We start from the raw sequence: 26,640 nt of genomic DNA on the forward strand, positions 1-26,640 counted from the left end.
CAGTAACCTCAAGACAGGTCAGTCCAGGATCTTGGGCTTACTTTATAATTATATGCTTTAAAGCCCAGAATTCCATAGCATAGTTGGAAACCTCTTGCAAGGAGCAGACCAGTAGAGAGAGTGACTCCTAGTGCCAGTTTTATGACCGCTCAATCATTGACTAAAGTTTGTCAGGAGCACCAAAAACTCTCAGTTCTTTTCTTTCTTCCCCTCCCACCCCCACTGCTCCCAGGGCAGTCTGTGTCATCTCTTTTTACCCCAGGCATGAGGTGGAACAGAAGGAAGCTGAGAAGTGCTGCTGCCCCTGCAGCATTCAGCTGGGTTGTCAGGGAAGTGGGCAAAGCGTCCCCCAGCCGGACAGTGTTGCTACAGAGCTCTGCTGCCTTTCAATAGCAGATGTGTAATTACTTAATTGTGGGAGACAGGCACAGCATAGCAAACCTGGCCAGTGTCGTGGGGCTGGCAAAGAGGATGAACTCCCAAAGGCAAGATGCCGTTAAAGGGGAGGGGGTAAAACGTGCTCCTGAAAGCAAAGCATACATTGTTTCTGACTCTATTGTTGGAGAAAGGGCAATTCCATTAATTCCAGCCCTAAGTGCCACTTTCTGGTCTGTCTTCTCCTGTTCTGCTCCACCCATGACCTATCCTCTTTTTATGCTTGCCTTTCTCTCTTTCTTCACTCCTACCCCCTACTGTTGCCTCTCTTCTTTCTGTTGATGGCTTCATAAATTTCCAACAGCTTGAATGGCAATGGGTCCATTACTATGGAAATCAGTTCATTAATACTTCTTTTGCTGACTCTCTCGATTGCTTTATGAAATGTACTTTGGAGCTGGAAGAGCTTTGTGCATATCACTTAAACAGCAAAATGGGTACAGGGTGGGGAGGACCCCAGTGAGAAGCAGGTAAATATGTTATGAGACCACTGCATGTAGCTGCAGGGACTGGCTTGTAAAGTGATGTTGTATCTTATTACACCCTACATGCACTTAGTCTGCAAAACTTGGTCTGTTTGTTGGTCCTCCGTTATCTCAATCACATATAGTGATATTGTTAAGGATAGCTATGTCTTCATAATCTGAATACAGGGTCCCTACATTTCCAGTAATTTGTGGTGTCTGGATGTCAAGCTGCAGCTTTAGAAAGTAGCTAGCTGGGCAGCCTTTTTGCCTCTGAAATAAGAATGTCAATGAACAATTGTTTCTTCATTGCTCTGAATGAATTGCCTTGTGTTTACAAAGGTCAGAAACAAGGAGGACATAATGTTTAGGGCTGGTCTCTATGGTAATTACACAGCCCTGTCAGAAAGCATTTTATGTGTGAAATGAAGTAGCTTGACTCTTGACTTCAATTGGTACATGTTTTCTGGAAATGTAATGGTTTATTTTTTCCCCCTTTCTTTTCCTCTATGCCTATCCTCCACCCCCACCTCCTCTGTCCCTCCTTTCTGTGAAACACTTAGGTCTGGAGCCAGAAAACTCAGATACAGGTATAAACATTGGCTGCTTCTGTTGTTACTTCCGTTGCTTATTGGAATTATTTCTTGTTGCCTGGGGAAAAAAAAGAAAGGGGGGGAGGGGAAGGAAGAAAAGCATCCCCTCCTTTCACTTATCCTACAACTGGAGGGAATCTGTGATCTGAGTTTTCTTTCCCCTCACAGATGACTGGAAGTCGTCGTCTCACTCTGATGCCAATGGGGATGCCCAGCCATCTTCTCTGGCTGCCAAGGGTTATAGGAGTGTGCGTCCAAACCTCTCTGCAGAGAGCAAGCCACAGGTAAGCCTTTCTTCTGTGACCCTGAGGTGATCATCTGGGTTCAAGCACTGAATTCATGATCAGGAGTCCTGGGCTGAACTGCAAACTTGACTGCAGATGGGTAAGTTGCTGTGCCTCAGCTTTTTCTGCCTTTGAAATGGGGGCAGCACCGATGTCAGCAAAGTGTTGTGGAGCTCATGTATTCAGTATTTCCTCAGTGGATGAAGGAGGAGGACAACGCTATTTGTAAGAAAAAAGGTGAAGTAACCGTCTGTAATTATTTTGTATTTTATGCTGGTTTATTTCCTAGAAATTGCTGCAGGCTGAATTCAGAGTTACATCCTACATTAAAAATAAAATATTGGGGAAATGCCTTTCAGTTTTTACACTGTAACTGACAGAAGCCAACAAGGGAAAGGTTATTTGTATGTGAAGGTAAATGTTGAAGTCAGTCTGCTGAGAAAAGTGCAATGCCATCTTTTTTTTTTTTTTTTTTTTTTTTTTTTTTTTGGGGTGCTCAGAAGCAGTCTGGAAGCTGGTAAGGAAACCCTTCATTAGAAACTGGATTCTTGTGTGAAACAGAGTCCCTTTAAAGCCCAGTGCCCTATCAGTGTGGCTGCTCCTCATCATCAAGGTCCCTTTAGCAATGCTACAGACTAGGTACTGTAAGTGAAAGTGGGAAAGGAACAGCTCCAATGAAGGTGTGGGAAGGAGCGGCACCCTAAAGAGAGACCCATTTCTGCTCAATACTTAGAGCTGTCCTGTAGCCCTTTCCTGGTCTTGTTGATGAACAGAGTGAGCGCTGGTGTACGTAATACTTGTCACAGCAGTCTCAAGAACTACTGTTCAAACTGAGCTGAAATAGAAGAAGTTCTAAAAGGAATGAACCTATTCAGAGGCAGAAGCCTTTTAGAACAGCCCTAACCAACCCACTTCTTCACTCCCTTATGCTTCAGGAAAAGGGTGGGGGGGCAGAGAGGCAACATGAGGACAGCAGATTTTGGAACAGCACCTGTAATTTTATGAAACTTTTCTACATCTATATCCATATAACAAGAATAGGTACTTGCCACAACTTATCATATATGGATGACTTTTAAAGGATGTCTCTTTCCAGATTTATATGTTGCAAGCTGTTAAGGCATCTTCATTCTCTGGTTTTGACTTTTTAGCAGTGGTTTAGGCAGCCTTTGCCCATAAAGGTATGACAGTGGGGTGTTTGTAAAACCTACTTTCACAGTCTCCAAAGGGTTAATTTGCAAAGATCCAGGGAGCTGTTATTCACCAGGTGGGTATTCTCTTCATTCCAGTAGATTTTTGTTTTCAGCTACTAGCAAAAAAGTAATAAATAAAATGAAGCCTCTGTATTGTTATTTTATCTCAAAACAGTTTGGCTTTCAGAAAAAATTCACTGTAATTGGAGATGCAGTAGGCAGATGATTTGGAGTTAGCAAGCTATATGTTACCAAGTACCAAAACCAGTAAAGAGTTTCTTATTATTTAGTAGAAGCAGGATTTCTCTCTTGGTGATCTTGATTCTGAAGGCAAATTCTGATGATCTCAGTTCCTTAAAAAACTGTAATTTTTCTGGTCTTCCTGAAAGCTTTTTCAGGATGGAAAAATCCTAAAGAGAATTGAAGAGCTGGCCTTTAGAATGAAGAAATATTCACTTTTTATTTAGCCAGCTATAGTAGGCTATAGCACTCGCATTGGCAATATTCATTTTTCAGCAGTGCACTTAACATGCAGAGATGGCCTAGAACTCTGAATTTGGTTTTGCAGTTCAAATGTCCCCAGTGCTGGGAAGTGTTTAGTTATGCAGGCATGAAACTGAATTTAGTTAGCCATGATATTAAATCTTGACTGAGGCTTTCCCGGGGCATGGTGAGTGTAGCTGTGCAGGCCTCTTGAAACAACACAATAGTGAGAATTATTGAGAGCAGAGAGAGAAACACGTAGGCAGGGACTTGAGGGCTGGGTTAAGTTTGTGTGCTGTGGTGAGCTGTGCTGAGAAAGAATGTGTGGGACGATGGATGTGAGTGGCCTTCCAGATACTGTATTTGCTTTTTATTCTTGCTGTATTAAAACCTGCTTAACCCAAGTCTAATGATCAAATTCGTTCTGAGAATTTAATTTTTTTCCTTCCTTTTTCCTTTCATTTGATGCTGCTTCCTCTCTCCTTCCTACCTTCTTGACTTTGCCTGATCAGGCTCCTCCCCGTCCTCCTCTTCCCAAAGAGGAAAGCTTTGCATGGCGCCCTCGCACTGACACTAAAGCGACCAACCTGTTGCCAGTGCCCATCATGGACTGTGTGTACCTGAATGCACCCAAGCCTTACTCACAGCGTGCGTCACCAAACACCAGTGCACGCTGTTATTTGTCATCACCTACCCCCTACGGGGCTGTCCCCATAGGGAAGCAAGGCTTGCCAGCAGGGTGTTCTCCCACTTCAGGCCCCAAAGATGAGGTGCATGCTGGGCAGCCACTCTTGGAAAGTCACTCCTCATCAGGTGCATCATCCATACAACTCAACCCTGTCAGGGCAGATCCCAGTAGTAAGGCTGGAATGAATTCCAGTCATGAGACGAAGGCGGATAAAAAGGTCAGCAAACTATATGTAGCTTGTTTATCTAACAGCACTTGCTCAGGCGCATCTCAAAATTCCACTGGCACCACACATGACCCAGCAGCCAGCACCAGTTTGGGCGCTGAGCTCACTGAGGCACCAGCCACCAACATTGTTCCCTCTGTAACAGACACTGAAAAGTCTCTTCCTGCTGCTCCTCCTCCTCCTATTCCTCCCAGGCCGTACTTTTACATTGTCCTCAGCAAAGACGCAGTTAGTTATGGTGCAGGCCAGCCCTCCCGGACTCAGCCGTCACCTCCGCAAGCTGTGAGGGACAGAGTGCTAGAGCCCCAGAGCACAGCTGCCACAGAGGACAGGATGAGAAAAGAGCCTTACCTTACTCAGCAGCGACAGCCACCATACAAGGCAATGGGACGCAGCATGGTACATGTTTTCTCCATAACCTTGTTTTCTTTCAGCTGAGCAAACAGTTCTTTAATTCGTTACAATGTTCCCTTAATGCTTTATTCCCCTCCTACCTTAATTTCTCAGCACTTGTTGTGCTGCCCTGAGTCTTGTGGTCTTTTACTTGATAATATTTAACACATATGTGTCCCCCTCAATGTTGATCTGTGTGTCTGTGTGTGTGTGTGGTGTTTGTAGGGAGTTTGGTTGAACTGGCAAGGATCTTTCTATTTTAGGGACATGTAACAGAAACAAGCTCTGTAATGTATAATGGTTAGAGCTTCTCAAGTGATGGTGAATGCTGAGCTGTTCTTTGTTTGATTTAGCCTCACTACAAAGAACTGGAGAAGAGGGGTGGTGAGGGGGAATAAATATTTTTGTGAAAAAACATTGTGTTCATAGAGGCAGGGCTGCAAGCCTGAAGAAGTATGTCTCCTTAAGGAAAGATGATCTTTGTATCATTTTGGGTACATTCCTTGCATGGATATGGCTGCATTAGACTAAAGTAACAATCTCCCCCAGTGCATAACAACGCCTTGTTTCCAACAGGATGCCACTGCCACCACCTCAGCTCAGCCTGGAGTTATAGTAGTCCCCCTCCTTCAGGTTAATCCAGACAGACAGCAAGAAGGCAGCTCCAGCACTCCACCACCGCCTCTGGTTCCTTTCGGGCAAGGCTCCGTAATCCCTGCGATTGTTCCTCCTGGCTCACCCTTGACTTTTCCAACTCTTGACGATTTCATTCCCCCACATCTCCAGAGGGGCTCCCACCATAACCAAGCACCCTCCACATCTGGCACATTACCCTCTGTTTACCCGAAACTGCCATTCTTCTCATCACCACCTTCACTTGTCCCTCCAGTCACGGGGGCTTTGCACAGGGGCTTGAAGCCTGAAATCACTGGAGTCATCTCACATACAGTAAGCTTGCCAAGTACCCTCCTCGCCCTTTTCCTAAATTTGTATTCCTGGATTAAAATTACTTTCTCCTTGCAATACTAAACTTGAGGGAGGAGTGATGACTCACTCCCTGCCAGCAGCATGACAACTGAAACCGTGTTTGCATCCTGTGCTAGTGCATGCAGTTTGCCTGCCTTGTGCAGCTTTGAACTTTCTTTTGACTTCTTGCAACATTTGACTGTCTCCCTTTGTGCCCATTCTGCTGGGTGATGTACACCTTAAAAATCTTCACAGGATCTGCTCAGAGTAATGAATTCTGCATAAACTGAATAGCTGCAACTAACTGATCTTTTCAGGCTCTTTTTATAGCATCCTTAATTGTGTTTGAATAACATTTAAAGCAGCAACAGCAGGACAGTTAAAGGTTAGGGCTAGGTTTCTGTTCCACTTGGAGCCACAAGACCATATGGTCTTCACACAAATCCCTGATAAAATCAGTGTAAGATTGCTGCCAGTATCCAATGACCTACAAGTTGTAAGATCAGTTACTGTACTAAGAGTCCTCCAAGCATGGAGGTGCTATGCAATAGATTAGGCAGAGAGTATTTCTTCATTTGGCAATTGCTTGTCTTTGAAAATTGTTAATAATTCCGTCCACAAGAGTTGGAACTTGGACTTCGCTGTGTTCTTCTTGAGTTAGATTTTGTTTCTCTTTAAGCTCATCACTCGCTTTTTTAAAAAGTCATTGAGGACAAGGAGGAAAAGTGTCTCTCAGTTAAAATTGCAAAAAGTACCTTCTTGTGCTGAAAGTCTTATAGCCACCTTTTATTTATGCTTGCTTGTGGGGACAAAGTAGAAGTTCAGCAGAAGCTTCATTCTCTCATGATGATACTTGCTCTGCCCTTTGACTCTATACAGATCTAGCAAACAGGCACGTGGGCTGGGGGAAAGTAAAAAACAACCAAGGATGATATTTTCAAAAGTTCTCATCTTTGGCCTTTCTATTTTTATTAAAATTGGTAGGGTTTTTATTGCAGAGGGCAATGAATGAAAGTTTGGATTTGGTGTTTTGGTTTTTGTTTGTTTGGTGTTCTTTGTTTGTTTGTGTTTTGTAGGAGTTTTTTGAGTGTTTTGTGGTTGGTTGTTTTTTTTTTAATGGAGTCTATCTGCAGATTCCAGAAAAAAAGCAATCAGGAGGCATCCAAATCACAGAGGAGCAGTGGAAATTTTGCTGTACCTGACTTTCTTGAGATGCGAGTTGAAACATTTTTGGACATGCTCTCTTCAGACATGTAGTCACCAAGCTGTTTTCCACAATGATTTAAATGGTCTTTGGTCTTTGTTCACCCTCTTTGGTGACTTCACTGGGGCTGCTGAGCCTATCCTGAACCAGCATCCCTCTTCTTTGGGGGATTTTTATTTGTATTTTAGTTATCAAAGTGAAGCTCAAAGCCAATTCTCACACTTTTCCCTGACTCTTCCTCCTTTTGCTAATTGCATTGTTTGGAATATTATTGCAGTCAGCAAAGTGGAGCTGCCCTCTCTCTAGAGGACATCTGTTCATGAAGACCATTGGTTCTTTTCTGTCCCCATGAAGCATCTATGGCCTGACCAGCTGCTGCTCGAAGCAAGATCACCTTTATCCAACAGAATAAGATTGTTCTTCCTCATTCCCCCTCCAGGCTGGAAAGGCTGTAGGTGCTTGCTCTGATTTTGGCCAGTTGTCACTATGATTTATCTTTGAGCTCTGGTGCCAGGTCTGACTTTGGCCCCTGTTCAGTCCCCTGCCTGATGCTGTAAGTCCTTTCATCTGATGCTGGTGTGAATGAAGGGCACTGACTTGCAGTTGCACTTAGCCAGAAAAGCTGGATGTAGGGATTTTTCTGGAGCAATATTCTGGGCATATTCAAGGCTTTTTTTAATAATGATGAAAATACCCTTGAATGCTCAGCTGATTTTACAGATCAGTGGCTTGCAGCATTGGAGTCCAGCCGTGGAGCAGCAGGAATTTGGTTTGCTGTCCCATATTCTCTTTGTTTGGATGCTCAGTCCCCATTAAGGGTAATTGTGTGTCCAAATTCCTTAAGAGGCTTTGAAAAATCTCAGTGTAAGCTGATGCACACACAGTCTTTAGTCATCATCCCTTCTTTATCTTAGCCACCTTACCACCACCAGAAGTCCAATATCCATGGACTGAGGCTTTTCAAAGGTGAGCTAGGTTTCAAAGTCTCCCTGCAGACACAGCCCGTATTTCTACAGAGCAGCCAGAGCAGTGGTGATATCTATCATAGGTGGGTTTGAAATAAGCAGATAACGGAGCTGGATGCTTTAGGAGAGCAAGAGCAGCTGGCTATCTGTGCTCCAGCAGCAAATCCATCTTCCTTACTAGAGTCCTACTTGTGTACCCTCTGTCAGTTCTGGGGCCTTTTTATGTCATTACTTTAATCAGGTAGGTATCACATTGTCTCCTGAGTGACAGTGCTGACTTAATTCCTTCATTTGGACTTTTCTTACCAAACCAGCTGCAGTAATACTGTTTCATTCCAGAATTGCATGAGTTTTGCATGTCTGACTTGCTATGAAAGGAATACTCTTGGAACAAATGTTTGTGTGTGGATGTATCAGGGGAAAGATGTCTGCATCTTCCCCCCTCCCCAAACTAGATTTGCTCATTTCTGACACCTTGTGTTTGCTCCAAACTGTCTGCTAGATGAACTTAGTGCCCTCTTTTGGGGTTGGAGTTGTGAAACCCAACACCAAATAACTATAGTACTGCCTTAGCAAACTAATTTCATTAACAATGAGCAGGATATGTACAAGGAGCAGGGTAATACTTGTGCTTATGCCTTTTATACTAAAATTTGCTGTGTTTATGCTTCTCATTCAGCCTAAAATGTTGGGGTTTTTCACGGATTTTCCCAGTGTTGCACCACTGGCATGCTGCTAATCATGTGTTGCTCTTCTTTCCAGGACCCAGGTCCTGTGCTAAATGAAGTGCCCCAGCCTGGCACTGACTATCCAAGCTCCATCACTTCCATCAGCAAGTCTGCCTCTGCCTATCCTTCTACCACAATCGTCAATCCCACTATTGTCCTGTTGCAACACAATCGAGGTAAGGAGACTTGCATAGAGATAATTTTGGCTCAAAATGACCAAACTGTTATGCTACAAGGAACTGGAGAATGTATGTGCTGTTGATAATTAGGTCCAGATTACTAAGAACCACCAAAGTTGCATCAGAATAGTTTTAGTAACTGGAACATACAACAGGCAAGTGAATTTTTACTGGTTTTTCTGATTAAAACCTGTGGATCAGAAGCTCTTTGAGGCTGAGGAGAGGTTTCTAACTGGGCTGTGGACATATGAATAAGCTATTGCAAGGTAACAGCTGTCAGGTGTCTTGTCATGGTGGAAAGGGTTGTATGCTCCTGTATATCTGTCTGTAGAAACAAGGTAGCTTGTGGTAGCTTGAAAAGGTGATGTGCTACTTCTCAGCTACTGCAGTGTAAAGGCAGCTGTATTTTCTATTACTGTGGGAGAGATTTGACCTCTGAATTTGTAGCAGAATTTACTCAATAGTAAATAATCTACTTGCTCACAAGTTTGATCTTGGCAATTTTTTCCTCTGCCTGTAACTGGATCAACTCAAACTCATATTGCAGTAATCCTTGAGCTCTGGATTTGCAAATGAGCAAAACAGCTTCATTTGAGAACTCCCAGGAATCAACACCTTTCTCACACAAGCTGAATAGATAGTTCTATCTCTTTACCTCTGGATTTGGAGGGAAACTTTGCTCCTCCTTTTTAGTTCTCCTGATGGCTGGCATTACCACAGCTCCTCATTTCATTGTGCAGCACTAAAGACTGTAGCTTGTAACAGGGCACAGAGATGCAGTACAGTTTGTTTTGATTTCTAGTGGACTTGGGAAACTCCAGGAATCTAGCCACTATTGCTGTGGCTTACCTTTTCTAAGGCTCAGAGTGCTGACCCCTGCTTTTACCCAGTCCATGTAGGGGTTTTTTTGCTATGTGGGCAGCTATTGGGTGAACATGATGTGTAGGAGCAGCTTGCCATCAATGGTCAGCAGAGCAGAGGGCTGAGGCTAAAGATCCAAGTTCAGAAATATTGGTGGGAGAGCTACACTGAGGAGAAATACCAGTCTGTCTTGCTGAAATGATCCACTTAGTACAAATATGTGGTGAAGGTGGGTTCCTCTAGAAAACAGCACACACCTGGAGGTTTGTTACTATGGCAAACTTGCTTGGCAAGTGTTCTAGGCCACCCCAAAGCACAGTTATTTCCTGTTCAGGCATTGCATGGCATGGTTTATCATAAATACATAACAGGTGTGTTTAATGTATTAAAGTTTTTTAATCTGTGCTCTAACAACATGAGCTTTCAAAACTGTTTGTGCTTTTTATGTCAGTAAATATTTTATTCTCTTCAAATGGCTTTCATGCTTTAAAGAAAAGAGTAAATTGCTAGGGAATTAAAAAAAAAAGCAGAGAACAGAGTGCTAAGCATTCTTGTTTATTCCCCTGTGATTTGGGTAAGTCATTTGGAAATCCTTTTAGGAAGCACTAACTTTAGAGTGGTGAAACCTGCTGAGAGATACCACAGATACTCCAGTCTAGGAACTGGTTAATGAAAAGCCTCTAACCAAGGGGACTGTTTCAAGAACCAAAGCCTTCAAGCTGTGTCTGTGCACAAGTCATTGAATCTGTGGCTCAGTAATATGTGATGAGACCCAGCAAGCACCAACAATGACTTTATCCTTTCCTATATCCCTTTGAAATGCTACAGCAGTATTATTTCAAAATGTACTTTATGATAATGGTAACAGAGTTACTTATCAAGTTGCGTGACTCTGTGAATTTTTACTGGTTTTCAAATCATCTCCTGTCCAATGTTTTATTCTTTAAATATTCTGATGTTTATTCTTATGTTATGAAAAAAATGAAAATTTAAATATAAGTGCTCTTTGCAAATGTATTGGTCACTGCATCATGAGATTTATGTTATCCCACGAGGCTGCTGTGTGGAGAAGGGACCATGGGCTGTCACTTTGGCAGGGTATTTGAAAACAGATTCTCTGCAGCACCTGCTATCATTCTACAGTGTATTTCTTGCCTGTCAGAAATGCAGCACCAGAGCACTTGCTGTTTATGTCTCACACATTTGTCCTGTATTTCTTTTTGTTTTGTTTCTTTCTTTACCACAGAACAGCAAAAAAGGCTTAGTAGCCTGGCAGGTATGATGTGAAAGGTCTGCTACCCCCCAGCTGCTGCCTCTGCTGGAGCAAAGCTGCTGCTTTGATAGCTTGTGGGCTGCCTTTAGCAAACACACTGCCCAGGAACTGCAAAGAAATATACCAAACACCTAAATTACTCATCTGTTTGTCCTAAATCATAAAATTTACCAAGCTTTTAAACACTAATCCTTTAGTTCTGAGTTTTGCAGGGCAGAATTGTGTTTGCTCATGGTACCAACAGATCAATGCATTGCTGTGCATGAGCCTTCCCTCCACTGTCTGGCCCTATCAGATTTCTACACATTTAATGGCTTTGGGCAGGATGGTGATGTGCATGTGAATAAACATATCTTTCTCTCTTCAGTGCATGCAGTGGTGTAAAAATTATAGGATTTGCAAAAGTCTTGATGAGGCAGACTGAAATTGCAGGTGTTTCCTCTGCAGGAAATCCACATAGAAAAAAAAATCCTTCACTGAGTGTAAGGATTGCTGTGCTGCAGCTCTGCAGAGCTTCAGAACAATCTGAAGTCCCTTGGTGATGCCTGCTGCTACCTCTGGGTGTCAGCTGGGCAGTGTCAAGAAATTCCAATTTGGAAGCAAGGCAATCTGAAGAAATTCATTATTTCCCTCCATCTTTATGCAGACTCCTGTGCAATCATATCATATGTATGCTTAAGCAACATTTGTTGTTTACACACTCTGATTAGGGCATGGAAGTGAATTGGAAACATCATAAACTGTCTGCAGCAAATGGGGCTGTCAGACAGGTGAATGCAATCTGTTAAAAAGTGACGCACCACTACCACATTTAGGTTGAAATTGGCAGAAAAAGATGTACAGGAGACTGTATTACAGGTGCTTTTTGATGTAAATGGACATTGTAGAGTTATTAATTAGTCAAAAGAAACAATTGTTGAAACCAAAATTATTGTCTTATGTGACAGCTGAGACTGTCATGAGATGTGTGATGGTAACTGCCTGAGAAATGCTTGCCTGCTTTTGCTGGCATTGGGCATTTTCTTGGGAGATTTCCTTCAGATTAGCTGCAAATCACAACCAGCAGTGACAGTCTGTCTCATCAATTACTTGCTAGAATTTTTGCCTTAAAAGAACCCAATATGGTGATGTTGTGAAATGCTGGGATGAGATGAAAATCCCCCATTGTCATTTCCAGATTCAGTGCCAGACAGATTAGTTTCTGACAGAGTTGATTCAGCACTTCTGCGGGACAAGCCGGCTCAGGAGGCTTTGCCAAGTGAGAAGAGGGCAGTGGAGGAGAAGAGAAGCACTGTCAGGAGCCCTCCCTACATGGCTGATACCTCTGTTGATGACATTGGAATTCCACTGAGGGTAAAACACTGAGCATGTGGTTGGTGCACAAAGCCTGGGCTACATTCTGCTTACCTTAGGACTTAGGGAACTCACTAAAGCAGCAGAGATTTAAGGGAAGATAGAATTCTAATTCAAATATAATTTATGATGAATTATTCCATTTTCTATCTATGACCTGTTTCAGCTGCTTCAGGGAAAAGAAAATTAGAAAGTAGTGTTTCTTATAATATATGATAATAATGTTTTCTGCTCTTCTGTTTCCTTCCTAGCAGCTGAAGGAGAGTTTTGTCTCATTTAGCCATCTTAGAGGCAGATACCTCTTTTAAATGTGATTACATTCATTCAATGTTCAGGGGAAAATTAACCTACTCTTACAAGTAGTTTCTGGAATGACTTAAACGCTCAATGTTTCTAACTGTCCCCTGAATAATTAGGAAATTGGTATATATGACTAAAACAGGGAAGTTGTTTGTTTGGGTGTCAAACCAGATCAATATACAAAACATTTCATACAACCTGCCTCTGCAAAGCTCTTACATTATTACTTACTTGAATGAAATGTCACATGAGATGATATATCTGAGTGAAATAATTAATATTTCAGGATATTCATATGATGCAGCTTTCACATAGAGTGTAATTTTTTTTCATTGCTGGAAGATTTGTGATAACTTTGAAAGGCTGGTACAGTCACTGTTGATTATTTCTATGTATATTTATTTTTCCAACAGAATACAGACAGATCGAAGGACTGGTACAAGACGATGTTCAAACAGATCCACAAACTAAATAGAGGTACTGTAGCACAGATGGTTTTTATTTACTTTAAAAGACCACCTTGATGACATTTTGTTTCATCCATATGAAGAATTTTACTGGATGTTAAATAAAAGCATTTAATGTTAGTTAGTGTGTGCTCTGTACCACGGAACTCAACCAATGTATTTGAAATCTTTGAAGTCAAAGGTAGGAGAACATTGAAGTCCAAAGAAAAGTCTGAGTTGTTCTGAAAGGTGAACTGCAGTGCCCTCATGAAATCAACTAAACTATTTGAGACCAGAAAAGCTGATAATAATTCCACACACTTAGGGAAAATAGATCCCTTAACTCCAGTTTACCAGCTAACCCAATCTACACACTTTTAAAATACATTATGTTATCTCTGAAACTTCTTTGTGCATAAGAGGAAACTTTTTACACTGTCAAGCTTTAGTACCTGTGCAACAAAGCAGGATTTGAAGTTCACTGAAACCAGTGGGTTTCCATTAATTATTGGTGAGTTTAGAATCTGAATTCTGCTTTTTCAAAACCCTAATCTTTCTCCTTTGAAAACCTAGAATTGTGGTGAGCCCTTACAAACTTCACAGTGGTGAACTCTCAGGGGATTCCCACCTCGGGGCACTTGTATGCCTGACTGCTGATACATTCACATTTTTCTGTGTGAGAAATGGCTGCAGTAGCACTTGCAAGCTGACCCCTCTGAACAGCCTGACACACAGGCAAGCACAGCTCAGATCTGTGCTTCTGGAACCAAACGCAGAGCATGCAAAACTGGAGCTGTATTTGCTGTTGCAGGTGCTGTCCTGATGAGCTTTATGCGTAGATAAATGCTGTGCTGCAGTGGATGGGATGAGGAGGAGTTGAACTATTTCCTAATCCTGCTGCTCCTAACAGAGGTTCTTTAGGTCAGCTAAAGCCCATGCTCAGATGGAGGAGAATGAGTTCAGTGCCCTTGGCTTCCAGGATCTCTCCCAAAGCCCAGACATGCAAGGCAGCAATGAACAAAGAGGCATTCTAGGTTGTGTCATGCTAGAACATCAGCATGAGAGGGACTGTAGTCAGCTTGAATGGATTCTTGGCTCGCCCTTCTTCCCCTTAAAACCTGTCCTCTCTGTTCTTTTTTGCAAATCATGTTCCTCTCCTTAGACAATCCTGAAGAAAACCCTTATTGCCCTACCTACACATTTCCTGAACTTCCTGAAATCCAGCAAAAAACTGAAGGTACCAGAAGTTTAGTCAGAGTATCTGTTGTCTTGTGCTTTGAGTTAACTGTACTATAGTGCCCTAATAATAACTAGATTCAGGTTCTAGTTTTCTGTTACACTGCCTCGAAATTCAGTTATTCCCAGTATACCTTCTTGTGTGATGCATAAAATAACTAAATCTTTGCTAATCCATTAATCTCTTTTAAAATATGATACCATTTACCCTAGTGTTATTAAAGTAGGGAATAAAATCATATGGTGATAGAAGTTGGGGAATGAAGCAGAACTTCCACTTCCCTGTGGATACTCTCAAAATCCACTGCTTTTCTCTGCTGCAGAAGACAATCCTTATTCTCCTACATACCAGTTTCCTGCGTCTACTCCTAGTCCTATCTCTGAAGGTAATAATTAAGGTCCATATCTATTTTTTCTGCACAAATGCTGCCTTATCAATTTATTTTCTTCCTGGAGTTTTTTCTAGTTGCTGAGCTTTATGCTGCCTCATAATGATTTGCTGCACTCTAGGCATTGCCTTGACTGTATGATGCCTTTTTGGCTTTGCAGTGCTCCTCTGGCTTTGTAACTAGTATTTGACTAATGCTGCAAACTCAGGGTTTGCTTGGTTTTCTGTACTTATCAGTTGCGTGTGCAGTGATTATTTAACATGTCTAGGTTGCTGACTTTATGTGTAAAGATGGGATTAACTGAGATTTCTCCCCCCACCCCTTCCAAATCAATAAATTTCATTAATTATTTGCTTTTGGTTTTTAACATTAACATAGTATTAGGGCCAGACCCAGAATGTCACTGAAGCATATTAGTAAAAAGGCTACTTGCTTCAGTGGGTTTTGGATCAGTCCCTTAGTGTAGTCTTTTAAAATAAAAATAACTTGATAGCATAGGTTCAGGGCTGGTCTTAGGTGCACTTGGCATATCTAGGCAAGGACAGAGTCTGGATTCATCAGCACATCTTGCAACTTGAAATAACACTGTCTTTACCTTATCTCTTCATGTGCTCAGCAGATTCCTTTAAAGTTCATATTCAAATCAGAATACTTTGCAGGCATGTTTCAGGGATGGTGAAACAGCACCTGTTGCAGTGATAATTGTGTGACTGTGCAAAATATTTATATATGAGAAACACTGGAATCTGCTGCAGACATTGGATGTTCGGACATTTCCTGATTGGGAAGTTGTTGGTGACAGCCTTGTTGGCTTGGTGCTTTGGTGACAGTTTAGATCCTGCAATCTAGGAACTTGCCTACTTAGCCTGTGCCTCAAGCCAACCCTGGTGAGACTATTAATTAACCATTTTATTCAATATTTGTATTAAACATCTGGTGGGTATAGTGTAAGAAGAAAGCATGCAGTATGAGCTGAGATACTCAAAGAAGGAAAGGAAATGTAAGATGTATTTTGCTGTTAAAATGAATGTGGATGAAGTGTCATACAGGTATCTAAGATACTTAATTTCTTAGTGAAATATATTAGGTGAAGAGCCTTGTCTTGCAAATTGTAATGCAGGGTAAGTGATTTTCTCTTGGCAGAATGGTATGTGGGTATGGGTGTGAGAAACACTGTTTCAGTAATTAATGGATAAAAGCATTTTACAGAGAATATTTCCTTAATGAGGAATAATGAGGTTTGAAAATCCTTTTTACTCCTCTAGGCTAACAAAGTTTTCAAGCTCCATTTAGACAATATATTAAAGAGTCTGTTCTCCCATAAATGTTTCCTATGCACCTAAAAATGTGCATCTGAAAGTAATTTGCTGGTTTGTATAGTTGAAATTTTATTGCACTAAACACTAATTTCTATTCTCAATATATTGGGAAACATTTCTCTAATATTTGCTTGGATTCTTTTCTTGATAAGAAATACAAAATAATTGATGATGTAGAAGAGTTGGAGGGGTTGCAGGACATGTTTCATGTTTAGAAAACACTTTAAAGATCCATAATCAGTGGCAGTGTTTATACAGAGGTGAATTGGAGCGTCACTTTCATACAATTAATGTCAGAATGGATTGAGGCATAAGACCTCCTAGAAGTATCAAGATCTGGGCTCCCTTCAAAAATATATTCAGCATTTCTGAAACCATACAGAATATGTCCAATCCATGAAATGAAGTCCAAGCCTGCAGATTCTCTACCACCTAGAGGGAAACAGCCTCTCTTCTTTAAAGGAATCAGATTTTGAAGTTACAAACTTGTGGTAACCTGCTTTGAGAATGGATAGAATGAAGCTTTGAGAAACTGATGATGTTATTTTAATGCTCAATTTTGATTTGCTCTTTAGTGTTATCAAACCACTCCAGATTTCTGTTTCTGTATTTCTTGTATAAAAAGGAAATAAATGTAGACACTCTTCTTCATAAGATACTCAGAGACAAAACATAGCTATTCTCCTCATTATTGTAGATATTAGAATATAAGAAATAGGAAAATAACCATTATCTGAAGTGAATTTTTATTGTATGGTTTTTCTTGTTTGAATGACAAGCTATAATGAATGTTGATATTTCTCTTCAAGTAAGTAAGTATAATTATCTTTTATTTATTAACAGCACTAAAGAAGATTATTAGAGGTGAATAGCTGTGAAAGTTGTTTTAGACATTTGTTTATCTGTACTTGTAGGGGCTACTGAGTTTTGTGATTTACCAAATATTTTTTTGTCTGAGTAAATCATACTTGTATTTAAGAATACAAGTCATTTTTGTCAACAGTTCAGTGTAATATGGATATTTGGTTTTTGTCAGTAAGGTTTAAAAATAGGAATTGGGCTTCTTAACCTGAAGGTTATGATGGGCATACAAAGACTCAATAACCATTTTTTGGGAACTTTAACCTTCTAATTCATTCACCGAGAGAACTAAAGCAGATAGGTTAGAGGTTTAGACTACCCTGAGCCTTCCTGAAAGGCTTAATGAAGGCTTGAGTGCAACTTCAGGTCAGCTGTGTTAGCCAAATTGTTTTTTTCCAGCAGATGAGATTGGCTGTAGTATCTGATTGATGTCCTCCATGAGAGAAAATTTAGAAGTTGTTTCAAGCTGTTGATTGTCATAACTAATTTCACATAACACTTTTTTTTAAAGTTTGTGGGTTTTTTTTAATCCAGTTGTTTCTAGCTTCATCTTCTTTGTTTTTATGTGTTTTCCTCTGTCACATTGAGTGGTTTCTTTGCAGAGATATTAGTAATACTTTGGCTCACAATTCTCTTCGCAGTCACAGAATCACAGAATATTCTGAGTTGGAAGGGACCCTCAAGGATCATCAAAGCCCAACTCCTGACCCTGCACAGGACACCCCTTAGAGTCACACCATGTTCCTGAAAGCATTGTCCAAGTACTTTCTGAACTCTGTCAGGCTGGTGCTGTCACAACTTCGCTGGGGACCCTGTTCCAGCACCCGATCACCCTCTGGGTGAAGAACCTTTTCCTAGTGTCCAACCTAAACCTCCCCTGACAACTTCAGGCCATTCTCTGAGGTCCTGTCACTGTCACCCCAGAGCAGAGATCAGTGTCTGCCCATTCTCTTCCCCTCAGAGGAAGCTGTAACTGCAGTGAGGTCTGTCCTCAGTCTCCTCTTGTCCAGGCTGAACAGACCAAGTGACCTCAGCTGCTCCTCATGTGGCTTCACCTCTAGACTCTTCACCATCTTCATTGCCTTCCTTTGGATGCTCTCTAACAGCATCCAAAGGAAGGCAATGCAAATGGTGCAGTCACAGAATCACAGAATATTCTGAATATACAGAATACTCTAAATACAAGAGTCATATGTGATTGTCAGCAGGACCCATCAGCTGTATTATTGTGTTTAGTACTTAATGAGTTGTTTTAATCACATACCATGGCCTTTGGATCCTCTGTTTATCTCTCAGCTTCTGATAAAGTGGATCTATAGCCCTTGCTATAGAGGAGTTTTATGATAAAAAGGGATTATTTTCTGAAGTACTTTGAGAGCCTGGAAAAAGGTATTAGTGTAAATAGTATATTAATATTTATATCTAATCTAGGAATTATTTTCAAATGCAATTTTAACCTCATTGGAATTTTATTCTTTAGGATCCTCTCCCTGTGGTAAGTATTGGGCATATCACTGAAATTATGGTGAATGCATTAGTAGAAGAAATTAAAGGGTCTCTGGTGCTTTTTCTCTTGGACTTTTTTGATTCATTTGCAAAATGCTTTTGTCTTTCAGATGAAGATTCTGATTCATTCTCTCCACGTTATTCCTATTCTGAGGACAGTAAGTAATTCACATTTCTTGTTTAATCTGTCAAAAAGAAAGGGCATGTAAAGCATGTATTTATTGCCTCCTATCCAGTTCACCAATATTCCTCTATGTGATTTCTCCTACAGGCAGAACCCAAGTTCCCCGCTCCAAGAGTGAGATGGACAATATAGATTCAGAGAAGGTTGTGAAGAGGTCTGCCACTTTGCCACTGCCAAACCGTGCTTCATCACTGAAATCAAGCCCAGAAAGGTGATCTGAACTAAGCCTTATATAGATCAGCTCTGGAAGAATATCTGAAAGCTGTCGATGGGAAGGGGTTAAAAGTGGAAGCCTTAGATCGACAGCTCCAGTTAAAGTTTTTTTGAAGTAGGATATGTAGTTTTTACTCTGATTCTTTTACTAGGTGGTAGTGGACTCCTTCATTGTCACAACCCAGTCCCCCATTCTGTCTGTCTTTTCCATCAGGCATCACACAGCCTGTTGCACAGTCTCCTGTCTTGGTCAAGAGTTGGGTGTCATGCTTATACAGTGCCTACCACATAGGCACAGTGGAAACTCTTGGCTCAGTGTGACTCTGTAAAGGTACCTCCGAATACAAGCAAGTAGTGATAATTGTGGAGAAGCAAAATTTGGATTTATATTGAGTCTTGGTAAAAACTTAGTTTCATTTTCCATCTCTGAGGAATCTTAGCCATATGAATTTACCTGAAGTAGGTTCTAGTCAGCAGTGTCATTTCTGATCTTCAGGATTACTTCCCTCCTGGTTTTTTGCTTTGGTTATTACCATGTGTTTCAAACCTTTTTGTAACAGTAAGGAATGCATGTACAAATGAAGGGAAAGCAGAATGAGCTAAGAATATTTTATGTCCTGCTGAACTTTCCCAGCTCTTGAACTGTTCTTCCCTCCTTTACCACCTTCTACATGCTCTTAGTGTTTTTCATTTGCTGCCTCATATGAGCAAACTGTAATTTGACATATCTGCTTTAGTGAGTATCTCAGGTCACTGGATTAGGAGACAAAATTTACTGATAGAAAGTGTCTTCCTTATGCAGGAATTGAAGATATAGTGTATTTGCCCTCTGAGAAAACTCTTGCAAGTGAAAGGATTACCATAATTAATGTTTCCTATTATCTAGTAGCAAACCAGTGCCTCACCAGAATTTTCTTTGTGGTTGGAGTCTTTAATTAATCAAGTTAGTTTGGACAGGAAATATCATCATTGTTGAAATTTGTGCACTGTTTGTATGCCAATCATTTTGGCTGTCATCTTGCCTTACTTGAGAAAGGAAAAAATATTAAATGGGTTGTCTTTGTCTCTTCTCAGCCAGTGGAGAGAGTTTAGGCAGCTCAGATCAGAAGTGTAAGGGAGAGCAAACCTTGAGCAGCAGTTTTGCACAGATGCCTCAGTTTTGTTTGGTGAATTCTGGGTGAGATGAATCCACATACACATTGCCAATCAAAGACAGCATGCCAAGAGCAAAATCAGAATTAGTTTATCATCCTAAAAGAGCTGATTGCTCAGCTTTTTGGAGAACATTTTCTGCATTAGGTGTCATCATATTCTGCATTAGGTGTCTGATTATATCCATTTTGAGACCAGCAGGAACTTGTAGCATAAGGACCCTGAATGCTTTATGACTGTTGTTGTTTCGGCTGTGTTGGTATAGGCACTGCACAAAATTATAGTGGTTTGGATAGTCAATGGACTGTTCTTAGCCATATTAAAATAGAGCCTGAGATAATTCATTCATGTGTCTAGAAAAAAACCTCCTCTTGGAATCCAGAGTGCCCTCAGAATCCAGAGCAGTGGTAATCAGGTAATCAGTGATGTGGCTAAAAGGCAGAAGTTTAGGAAAAGTAATTTAATCTGAGTTCTGCCTAAAGTTTGGACATGTTTATATTTGTGATCTTAGTTGAAGCCTCTCATTAAGGTGTTTCCAATGGGGAAAGATTTAGAAGTCTGGAAGTTTACTGAAAGTTCTTAGAATAACTCCCCTCCACACCAGTTGTTTCAGCAGCTGAGCTATTTCCAACTGCCTGTGATAGATAAAGAAATACCTGTCTGGAGCCCTATCTGAAGTGTTCCTCTTTTAACAGTCTCTTTTCTTAGGTTAAAAGTACCCTGATAAAACCATAATTATTAGGGTAAAGCACCAGTTTATCTCCACAGAAACCACAGTATTTTGGGTAATTGATCTTTCTTTCCTCAGGACTGACTGGGAGCCTCCAGACAAGAAGGTGGACACCAGAAAATACCGTGCAGAACCCAGGAGCATTTATGACTATCAGCCTGGGAAGTCCTCTGTTCTGAACAACGAAAAGATGGTAATGTTTGATTTATCCTAGTTTGTGGCTTTATCCTGTGATTATGAAATACTCTCTAAATGCTTGTGTGGTTCTATTTGGATGGGATTCCTTATGCTGACATTGCAGTGCTTGTATGATGTTTTTTGAAACTGTTCTGCATAACTTCCTAACATTTTTGTTCTCTCTAAAGCAAGATCCAGGGTGGATTGAGAGGCTTCTTTCCTTCTGGACGTGTTGTTTTCCATGTTAAGTATGGATCACTAACCCTAGTTTTTAATCCATGTTTGACACTGTGACCTGTTCAGCAGCTGTTTTGCCAGCTGTACTTTTTCTAGGGCACAGCATTAGCTGATGCAGGAGGGTTGAAGGCATTATGCAACAGAGAAGGCAGGTTCAGTTTCTATGTTCCTCTGATGCTTTAAGCACTGAACTAGTTTTCAGAGCTCCTTTAGTGTGCCTCAGTGGATGCCTCTGAGGTACACTAGGATATGGTCATTTTCCCTGGGCTGCTTTTTTCCTCAGCTGGATCTCACCACTTCTCTGACAGAGGTGGCAGGACTCAATGTGAGCTCTCCAGCGATGGTGAAATGTAACCTGGCATATTAAGTGAGCTGTTTCCAATTTCAGTCTGAATTAGTAAGCAGTGCTGTGAATTGTGACAGCTAGGGTCATAAAAAAGTCTCTTTCTTCAGCCTTGGTTGAGAATACTTGACAAGGAACAGGCAGAGAGATGATGATAACCTCGTCAGCCAGTCCAGTATAAATCAGCACAGATCACTAAAGGTGTCCTTCTGTGGTGCAAGTGTGACACTGAAACTGCTCGAAAATACTGAATGTTGTTAGTAGTGTACAAAGATAGTGCATAAAGATATAATTGTTCTATAAAGACATTAATTTGAAGGATTCAATTAGAACTGCTAATTGCATGTGAGTTTCCAACATGTAAGTTGTACCTTAACAGCTCAGACATTGATCCGTGCATGGAATAGATAAAGGAATACCCCTGAAAAACCTGCCTAGGATTTTACACAAGAGTGAATAGCAATTTAAATCAATAGAAATGTAACAATCAAGTCTGATGTGGGACCTGATACTTCTCCTTAGTATTTTGGTGGGGTTTCTTTTTTCCTTCCAAGTGTAATCAAGGTCCATCACTTTTTGAAGATGCCGCAACCAACCTCTTTTCACACCTGTGTCCCTTCATTGACTTCAACAAAGTTGCTCCTGATGGGAGCATGATCCCAGTGCCTATTGCAATGGGCGGCGGATGGCTCCCTCTTGATACCACTGGGTGTTGGCTCAGCCCATTAGAGAAGTGCCAGTGAGGAGTGGTTTGAACATGGTATGACACCTCCATTCCTGCAGTCCATCCTGGAGCCAGATTTCCGCTGACTTAAACATCAATTTTGTCTCACGGTAAACAGACAAGATTAAAACTTGTGGCAAAAGGCCAGCTTCATCTGTGTACTTAAGCATTTGCAAAAGGTCTGTCATCACCAGTGGCACTGTTTACGTGTTCAGACTTCATCAGGTACTGAACTGAGCTGTGGAAGCAGAGTCTAAAAGACACTGATGGTTCTACAAGCAGATCCATCATCAGCATAACTGAAAAACATTTTATGTACAGAGCTCACCAAAACCAAGATGAAGGTGATAGCTGTGTTACTTCCAATGTTATTTTATGAGCTTTAATTTGGAGCCATAGACCAGAGAAGAAAGAAGGCCTTGGAAATAGTAGCTTCACAGTCTCCATCAGTCTCATTAAATATAGCAGTACCATAGTGGTTAGTGACTGCATCTTTCAGACAGGTGCAGGAGATTTGTGAATATCACCTGGTAATCACACCCACAGCTGTGACTATCAGAATCCCAATCCAAAACCATTTCAGAGCAATGAATAGCCTGCTGTTGATATCACTGGGCTTTGTTTTAATGTAGACACAGTTATATAAGATGAATGCTTTTAGCTGGAGTGCAGTAAATAAAAAAGAGAGGTATTGATTCCTTTATGCCTTTAAGAAATAGCCAAATCATTCTCCAGGCCATCAGGCATTAAACACGATGTAACTGTTTATCTTGCATTTCCTCTCATTCAGCATCAATCCTGAGCTCTTTTCCTAGAGCTTTTTTTTTTGTGGTGCTAATGGCTATGGCAGAATCTGGGACATACAAGTCCAGCACTTTTGTCAACTGCCTCAGTAACCCCATCACAAAATTATTTCCAAGAGGACGTGCATCTGTGGGGCTCCTTCTTCCTTGTGATGGAGCACTTGGGATCTTACCTGCACAGCAGACATAATGTGTGTATATTTTTAATGCACCGAGATCCACTCTGTCTTTGACTAGGTATACTGAAATGCAAGAATTAGCTAGATATCTTTTATCCCACACTTTTGGAGAGTGGTACCTCAGAAGCTTTAGCAATGGACTTTTATTCTCTTACCTCACCAGCAGTGTTTTCAAACAGCTACAACTATTTCAGTTTTTTTTTTTGTTTCATTAAGACAGATGGTATGAATGAAAGGGAATTTCCTTTTCAGCTGTACTGTTTTCTGTCCTGTCTGATTTTCCTCCATTGTAGTTTTGTCTGATATTCTAACATTTATTTGTGAAGAAACATGTAATATTGTCGCTCTATCCATCCTTTCAGAGGTCTTAGGGTGCGCTCTCTCTGACATGTGTCTCGTATGATTTAGAAAACCACCTTCCACTCTGTTTGCAGTGTATAGAACAGGGTTTCTCACATGTTCATGTGCTGTTAAAGATGCAGTATTTGATTCAGGTCTTACTGAGTCTCTATTTTTTTAACCAAATGAAGCTTTAAAATAATAATAATAAAGTATATGTAGCTTTTGACTTGATTAAAGTGTCTGACAGTAGGACTGACAGACTGCTGGACTCTCTGCTCTTCCATTGAGTCTCGCTGTGACTCTGGGCAAGCTGCATAATCTCTCTCTCTTTGTGGGTCTCCTGACCTGTAAAATGCAATTCATTCGTATTCATGTTGGTCCCAATGATGCTATTGGGCTTAACTGATGTTTTCAAAGCAGTTCATGGCCTTTATGAGAAACATGCAATAGAAATACCAAATTATAAGGCTTAATATCTACATTTTAAAATGGAAGCCATGGGATCTGCATCTCTAACAGTCCCTTTCCGTGTATTCTTTGCATAATGTTATCCTTCTCTTTCTTCCATTCCCCTATCACCAATTCCTTTAGACTCGGGATATAAGCCCAGAAGAGATAGATTTAAAGAATGAACCTTGGTATAAATTCTTTTCGGAATTGGAGTTTGGGAAACCGGTAAGTTTGATAGTTGCAATGACCAATGAAGTCAACCTGCCTTTTTTTTAATTTTTTTTTTTTTATGATTGTCACATCTCTTTCCTAGGCCCTAAATCTGAAACAGCTGCCTTACTCATTTAAAGATGTGATTGTACATAATGTCATCCTGGTACTAACATAAAGCAGCTGTTCTGTGGCCACTTTTAGTGTTTTGAAGCCATTTACAAACATTCCCCACCTTCCAACACTATGTATCAACAAGGTAATACTTTTTCCCCACACCATAGTTCAAACTGCATTTTTGTTGTTAATGTTAGAAATAATACCCTGCTCTCATTCTTAAAAGGCCATATTCAAAGCCCTTATTCTCCTTCTGCCTAACAAGATCTAGGACAGCTGATAGATAACTTTAAGTCAAGGAGAGTTATTTATTCCTGTCCCTGGCTTGTAAACTGTAGGTCAGTAATTTCCAGCTCTCCATAAACAGATCACGACCTTGTTTCCTGCTTATTTCCTTATGCATGTAGCTGCCCATTGCATAAAATGGGGGGCACTAGGGCACTAGCCTGTGTTGAACAGCCCTTGCCTCCCTGAAAACAAAGGAGTCTGAGAACAGTGTTCTTTCTTCTCAAATAGAGCTGTGTTGCTATGTGTGGAGACAAAAAAAAAAAAAAAAAAAAAGCCTTAATTTCCCCTCTGGAAAAGATGAACCAAAGCTTAATTATTCAATCAAACAAAGAACATTTTGATGGAGGGAGCACATCAGTGGTCATGGCTACTGGGAAAAAATGTGACTTTAAAGCATTTTATGGCCTGGTTCTTACTGATTAAACACTATTCATTTAGTTATTAAATATTATTTAATAAGCTACTCTTACTGCACCAGAGTGTTACTACCAGCCTCTCACACATATTCAGACATACTGATGGTTTCTCATTTCTCCTTTCCCCTCGAGGTCAGTAGTCAAATGCCCATGCACACAAATTTTGAGTGCTGATGAGTTTCCATGTGTGTACAACAAAACAGAAGTATTTTTTAAGGTTCAGTACTGACTTCAAAGGCAACTGCACATGGACACCAGAGAGCAGGTTTCCTTTAAATCGAGGCTTTGTTCTGGCAGAAGTGGCAAAGTTTCTCTGTACAGAATGTAGCTACCTGGAGTTGTGTGCTCAGTCTGATCACATCATAAAATTAGTATAATTTTTGCTGGAAAGCAAGGATGTGTAGTGGTTAAGTTGTCCAGCCTTTCATAGAAAACTGTTTTATAGCTATGGGCCTTCCATCCTAAGCTAAAGAAGTTTCAGCAGTGTTTGAGACCTCCTAATGTTTCGGCAGTAAAAGTCAGATAAATCTCACCTGATGAGACTTCTAAGTGTTGTCAATGTAAGGATTTAACTCCTCACAACTTGTCATGGTTTAAGGTTTCCACAGTGAGAAGGAACCTGTTTATCTTTGTTGCCATGTAATTAATAACCATCTGCTTTTGCAGTGAGTGAAAGTTTGTCATCTCTGTGGTCCTTTAAGTTAGTGTGAGTTAATGAAAAATGTGCCAAAGAAAGAAAAGCATTTATGCCCTTGGTCCTTGCTACGTGTGGGGGTATACCTGTTCTTTAGAAGTGTGGATTTGTGCTTTTAGTCATGCAGCCTTGGCCTTATTCCAGAAGAGGGTATCTCAGGGCAATCTGTCTCATGTTCAGCAGACCATCTGTTCTGGTGACAAGTTACCCACCTTGCTCAGGGCACTTTTGTCAAGTGCTGCTCTCTTATAAGGCCTGCCTTGAACTTGCTTCAGTTCCGAAGCCGTGCAGCCATGGTCCGCAGGAGCTATGCCAGTTCCTGAATGTGGAACTCCAGAACCAGTGCATCTGTGTCAGGCACTCGAGTTCAGGATGCCATCTCAGACTTTTGTAGCTGGCAAGCCTTTTCTGAGCTTCGTTGCCACAGCCTAAAGAACATGCATTTTGTAGCTTTTCTCACTCCAGTAATGGGAGTCCAGTCCAGTCTTTTACTCTGAATAATCCTGCCTGATACTAATATGTTCATCCAAACAGGAAAAAATCCATTTTGAAATCAGCCCTTTCAGCTGTAGGATGAATTGGAAATAGCTAGTTCCCAAACTTTCTCGTATCCCACTCTGTCCACCAAAAATCCCCACAAACAACCCCCAAACCAGTGAAATAAAAAATAACAATTCTGCATTCTCATTGCCCCACAATGCCACCACGGGAAAATCAGCCATTTGTTCACATGGTATGTATTCATACGCTGATGGAAATGAGAAAGATTTTCCCTTTTCTTGATCAAAGGCCCTTGGTTTACTCTTTCCTTTTGAAAAGAAGAATGAGCAAAACAAATGCTTTTTATGACTCTGTGGTTCTCACCCCCATTTTGTTGTTTTTTTTTTTTGTTAAGAATGCTTTAACCAACAGCTGTGGCACCCTCTAGAGAGTCCAAAATCCCTTAGAGCACCTTGCAAAAAAAATTTCTGAAAACATTACTGAAAACAGCCCCTTCCACACTGCATGTATGTTCCCTTTTGCCCCCCATGATTTC

The 26,640-nt window shown here is 40.9% G+C and overlaps 1 protein-coding gene across 7 annotated transcripts in view; it reads left to right on the forward strand.

The window, feature by feature from the left end:
* The window catches only part of SORBS1 (sorbin and SH3 domain containing 1), a 71,881-nt gene that overhangs the window by 14,886 nt on the left and 30,355 nt on the right, over window positions 1–26,640 (forward strand). For 5 of the 7 annotated variants that reach the window (XM_058810350.1, XM_058810351.1, XM_058810352.1 and 2 more), the window contains 13 exons: window positions 1,463–1,489; window positions 1,661–1,776; window positions 5,336–5,707; window positions 8,657–8,798; window positions 10,909–10,938; window positions 12,113–12,288; window positions 13,002–13,065; window positions 14,197–14,271; window positions 14,594–14,656; window positions 18,456–18,503; window positions 18,617–18,740; window positions 20,703–20,817; window positions 24,021–24,104. In XM_058810350.1, coding sequence (XP_058666333.1) covers window positions 1,463–1,489; window positions 1,661–1,776; window positions 5,336–5,707; window positions 8,657–8,798; window positions 10,909–10,938; window positions 12,113–12,288; window positions 13,002–13,065; window positions 14,197–14,271; window positions 14,594–14,656; window positions 18,456–18,503; window positions 18,617–18,740; window positions 20,703–20,817; window positions 24,021–24,104 — 1,436 coding nt within the window. Of the gene's footprint in view, window positions 1–1,462; window positions 1,490–1,660; window positions 1,777–3,964; window positions 4,766–5,335; window positions 5,708–8,656; window positions 8,799–10,908; window positions 10,939–12,112; window positions 12,289–13,001; window positions 13,066–14,196; window positions 14,272–14,593; window positions 14,657–18,455; window positions 18,504–18,616; window positions 18,741–20,702; window positions 20,818–24,020; window positions 24,105–26,640 lie in introns of all 7 variants that reach the window. The other 2 variants (XM_058810347.1, XM_058810348.1) reach the window with 1 other exon arrangement.

This window comes from Ammospiza caudacuta, chromosome 9 (genome assembly GCF_027887145.1).
Source record: "Ammospiza caudacuta isolate bAmmCau1 chromosome 9, bAmmCau1.pri, whole genome shotgun sequence".
In the NCBI taxonomy this organism is placed as follows: Eukaryota; Metazoa; Chordata; class Aves; order Passeriformes; family Passerellidae; genus Ammospiza; species Ammospiza caudacuta.